The sequence below is a fragment of the Lolium perenne genome, chromosome 2 (genome assembly GCF_019359855.2).
Source record: "Lolium perenne isolate Kyuss_39 chromosome 2, Kyuss_2.0, whole genome shotgun sequence".
Lineage (NCBI taxonomy): Eukaryota > Viridiplantae > Streptophyta > Magnoliopsida > Poales > Poaceae > Lolium > Lolium perenne.
The window spans coordinates 52,203,447-52,206,997 of NC_067245.2; the positions used below are offsets into that span (position 1 = coordinate 52,203,447).

Sequence of the window (3,551 nt, forward strand, 5' to 3'; positions counted from 1 at the left end):
AGATCAAGTCGAAGCATAGAATTTATAAACAAAAATTACCATGCTGCAAAAATATTGGCGAAAAATTGGGAAGACAATATTCTGCCACCGGTGAGGCGGTGACGAACTGTGCTCGTGTGTGAGGCAAACTGTATCTACTTAAAATGAAACAAATATTTGTTTCTATCATTGTTGCTTCTGGCATAAGATAGATTTTGCTTCCAAATAAAACAACTATTGCTTCTTGGAATTTAATAATTTGCTTCCGTACCATGTACAACCTTCGAAGCATGAAGCTTAACTAGTAGCAGGCGGACTGTATTTAAATTACAATGGTAGATAATAACAAAAATCGAATAGGAAGAAGTAGGTAATTGTTAAATGCCCAACAAATTACGTAGACAGAAGAAAAACATATAGTATACTGGGAAGCATGGATATTTCGAAGCAAGAATTTAGTGCAATATCAACATAAATCATGCATGTTTACTGGAAGCATATAAATTTGAAATTTAAGCACAAATTACATCAACCTCTGGCAGCGGCCGAAGAGCCTTCCCGTCGACAGGTTTGGATCCAGTCACTTGAGATTAACCTGTCCTGATTCGTGTCGTTGTCGATGGAAGGGGATTGTGGACGAAGCCTCTGGGGACTTGCAGATCCACCTAGCCGGCTCCCAACCTACTGTGCTAGACGCCGACAGTCACGGATGCGCCGACCGATTCCAGCGGTGGAAGGGCATGGGCGCCGTTCTCGATCAAGGTAGGGGCCAGGTTTCGGCCGGGATGGTGGCGGCTCGGTGGGGAGAGGAAGGGCGGTGCGGCGTGGAGGGGTTAGGAGGCGCGGTGGGGAGAGCATCGGCGGCGAGCAGCAGATCGATCGGGGGCGAGCAAGTCTGCGAACGGATATGGACATATGGTCAACCTGCGAGGTTAGCGGGCCTAATTTATTTTGGTGAGAAGCAAATTAGCATGCAGGCCGTGCGATGGACGAAAAATAGATGGCGTGTGATCGGTCCGATATTAGTTTCCCATCGGGCTACGATGGGGAGTGTTTACCAAATATCAAGGCAACCGGCCCAAAACCCCCGTCCTGAAAGCCTGAAACCTTCGCTTTCCCCTCTCCCCAAATCTCCCCCTCCGCCGCTAGGGTTTTATCCCGCAGCAGCACCATCGTCGGCGGCGCCGCCACGAGACCAGCCAACCAAACCCCGCGAAGCTCGAGCTCGAGAGCTCGAGAGAGATGAGGCTCCTGACGCACAACTTCCTGGCGTCGAACGTCAAGGGCGTGAGCACGGGCTACCCGCTCGCGCTGGAGGTGGCCAAGTCCTCCATCAAGGAGGTGGAGCTCAACGCCGACTTCCTCCGCGGGATCCTCCCCAAGCTCGACTGGCGCGCGCTCGTCGCCGCCGCCTCCGCCGCGGGCTTCCCGGACCTCCTCCCCGCGGAGCAGCCGCAGGAGGCGGAGCTGTTCGCGGACGGCGCCGCGGAGGCCGAGGGCAGCGCGATCCGCCGCCTCCACCACGCGCTCCTCGAGATCCACGTCGAGGAGGGCACCCTCGTCTGCCCCGACAGCGGCCGCTCCTTCCCCATCCTCAAGGGCGTCCCCAACATGCTCCTCCACGAGGACGAGGTGCGGCACTGACTAGCGCGACAGACACCTCCTCTCGCTTGAATTGCTATAGGGTTCCACCCTTCCAGGGCTTGGACCTCTAAGATTCGATGTATGAACTATGAAGTATGGAATGGTGATCGTGTGCTCATATAGCTAGATTAAATACTATAATTCGTGATGTTATCACTTGGAATTCCGCTTTTGTTTGCAGTCAACTTCATACTTGTCCGCGCGTCTCAGTTGTCTAGTGCTCTATGGACTTTGAACATGACATCTAGTAGTGTATTCTTTAGACGATACTGCTGTACTTCTATGAAATTGTGAGGACTTTTGGTATGGTAATTGTGGGTCGAGAATAATCTGGTACGAAGCGCAGTGTTATTTACTAGGCAATTTGCAATCTGGCTTTTGGGATTGTTTCAGCATGGTTGTGGCAGTGTAAAATTATTGGTTGTTAGCTCTAATTTGAAGATTTAGTGAGTAAATTGCTCTAATTTGAAGATTGTTTCAGCATGGTTGGGGCAATTTTGCTGGTAGACTAGCCTCTTAGAGGTTAGTGTGTTAGAAGCAATTGCTAAGTTGTCCTAAGTAAACTGCTGTGTTCTACATGGTGGTATAGAAATTTGGAAAGTCTTGCTGGGGTATTAGAATATTGACGCCTGCATCTCTAGTGAACATTTGCGCATGATTGTTCCAAAGTCACAAATTGGGGGTGTGCTATGTTTTGTCTCTAAATTTTCAAAGTATACTAATCCAAGGATTTCTCCATACAGTAGATGATTAGTCTGAACCTTCATAGATCTCATGATCCAACTCTGTTTGATAGTGTATCATTATTTGTTGGTATACCTGTGCGGTATACGTGTATCTGTAGTCTGAACATGCCATCCCGCAAAGCATGAGAAGATGCACTGCTACCTGTGCGAGTGTGTGGTGATGCGCATATATATTAGACTGTTTCCAATTAGTGTCTGGCTATTTTGAACCTGAACCTGCATGCATGCATGTTGTTGTCACATACTTCCTGTCACTAGTATAAAACGTTTTGGCATGCTAATTCGTTTTTCGCAAGCTAAATTAGCATGCCAAAACTTCTTATATTAGTGATCAGAGGGAGTATACATAATAACATCCTTCAACAGCTGCTTTCTATTCCCTCCGTGTAGAAATGTAAGATGTTTTAGCCCTTTCATAGGTTCACTCCCTTTTGTTTGTATCCGGTCTACTTTTAGTGTGTAGGTTCACTCCTTTTAGTTTGTATCTAGACTACTTCAAAACTATGTAAAACATCTTACATTAGTGCACGGAGGGAGTATATCTGAAGTGTTGTTATCATGGAGGGAGTATATCTGAAGTGTTGTTATCATGTGTTCTGATGGTAACCAATGCAGTTGTTTCTGTGGCTTGCTCTTACATCATTTCCTTATTTGCTGTCGGCCTCTATCTTTTGTGCACATAGATTTTTATCTTTCTAAGTTGTTAAACTTGTAATCACAAAGTAGCCGGCCTGTCCTAATTACTCATGTAACTATATTATCGATCAGTGTACGCGTAAGGACCATACTTGTTCTGAATGTTAAGATGACACTTCATCCATTTATTGCTTATTCACAGCTTAGGAAATTAGGAGTACTTCTATTTTAGGAGAACAAGAAAGAAAAAACATACAAGTTTTACTGCATACTTAACTATAATAATGCTACTTCCTCTGTTCTAGATCACGTGTCGCAGCTTTGGTCAGACTTGGTCTAGATATGGATGTATCTTGACACTTTTTACTGTGTAGATTCGCTTGTTTTGGAAAAAAGCTGCAGACATTTAATTTGGAACGGAGAGAGTAGTATTTCGCATTCTGCAGAACTTAATATATGTATTATTGCACAATCATTTCTGCTGAGATATGGTGCACTCCATTGAATTGAACTAATGCCTGGAGATGTGTAGCTAGTAGGACTGTA

General features: G+C 45.7%; 1 protein-coding gene across 1 annotated transcript; it reads left to right on the top strand.

The window, feature by feature from the left end:
• Positions 1–1,055: 1,055 nt before the first annotated feature.
• Positions 1,056–1,808, top strand: LOC127332592 (multifunctional methyltransferase subunit TRM112 homolog A-like). The gene has a single exon (XM_051358906.2). It carries the CDS (start codon positions 1,222–1,224, stop codon positions 1,621–1,623), a length of 402 nt encoding a protein of 133 aa, XP_051214866.1. The 5' UTR covers positions 1,056–1,221; the 3' UTR covers positions 1,624–1,808.
• Positions 1,809–3,551: the final 1,743 nt, after the last annotated feature.

Coding starts and splice junctions, on each gene's coding strand:
- LOC127332592 (XM_051358906.2), top strand. CDS start 1,222: ATGAGGCTCCTGACGCACAACTTCCTGGCGTCGAACGTCAAGGGCGTG.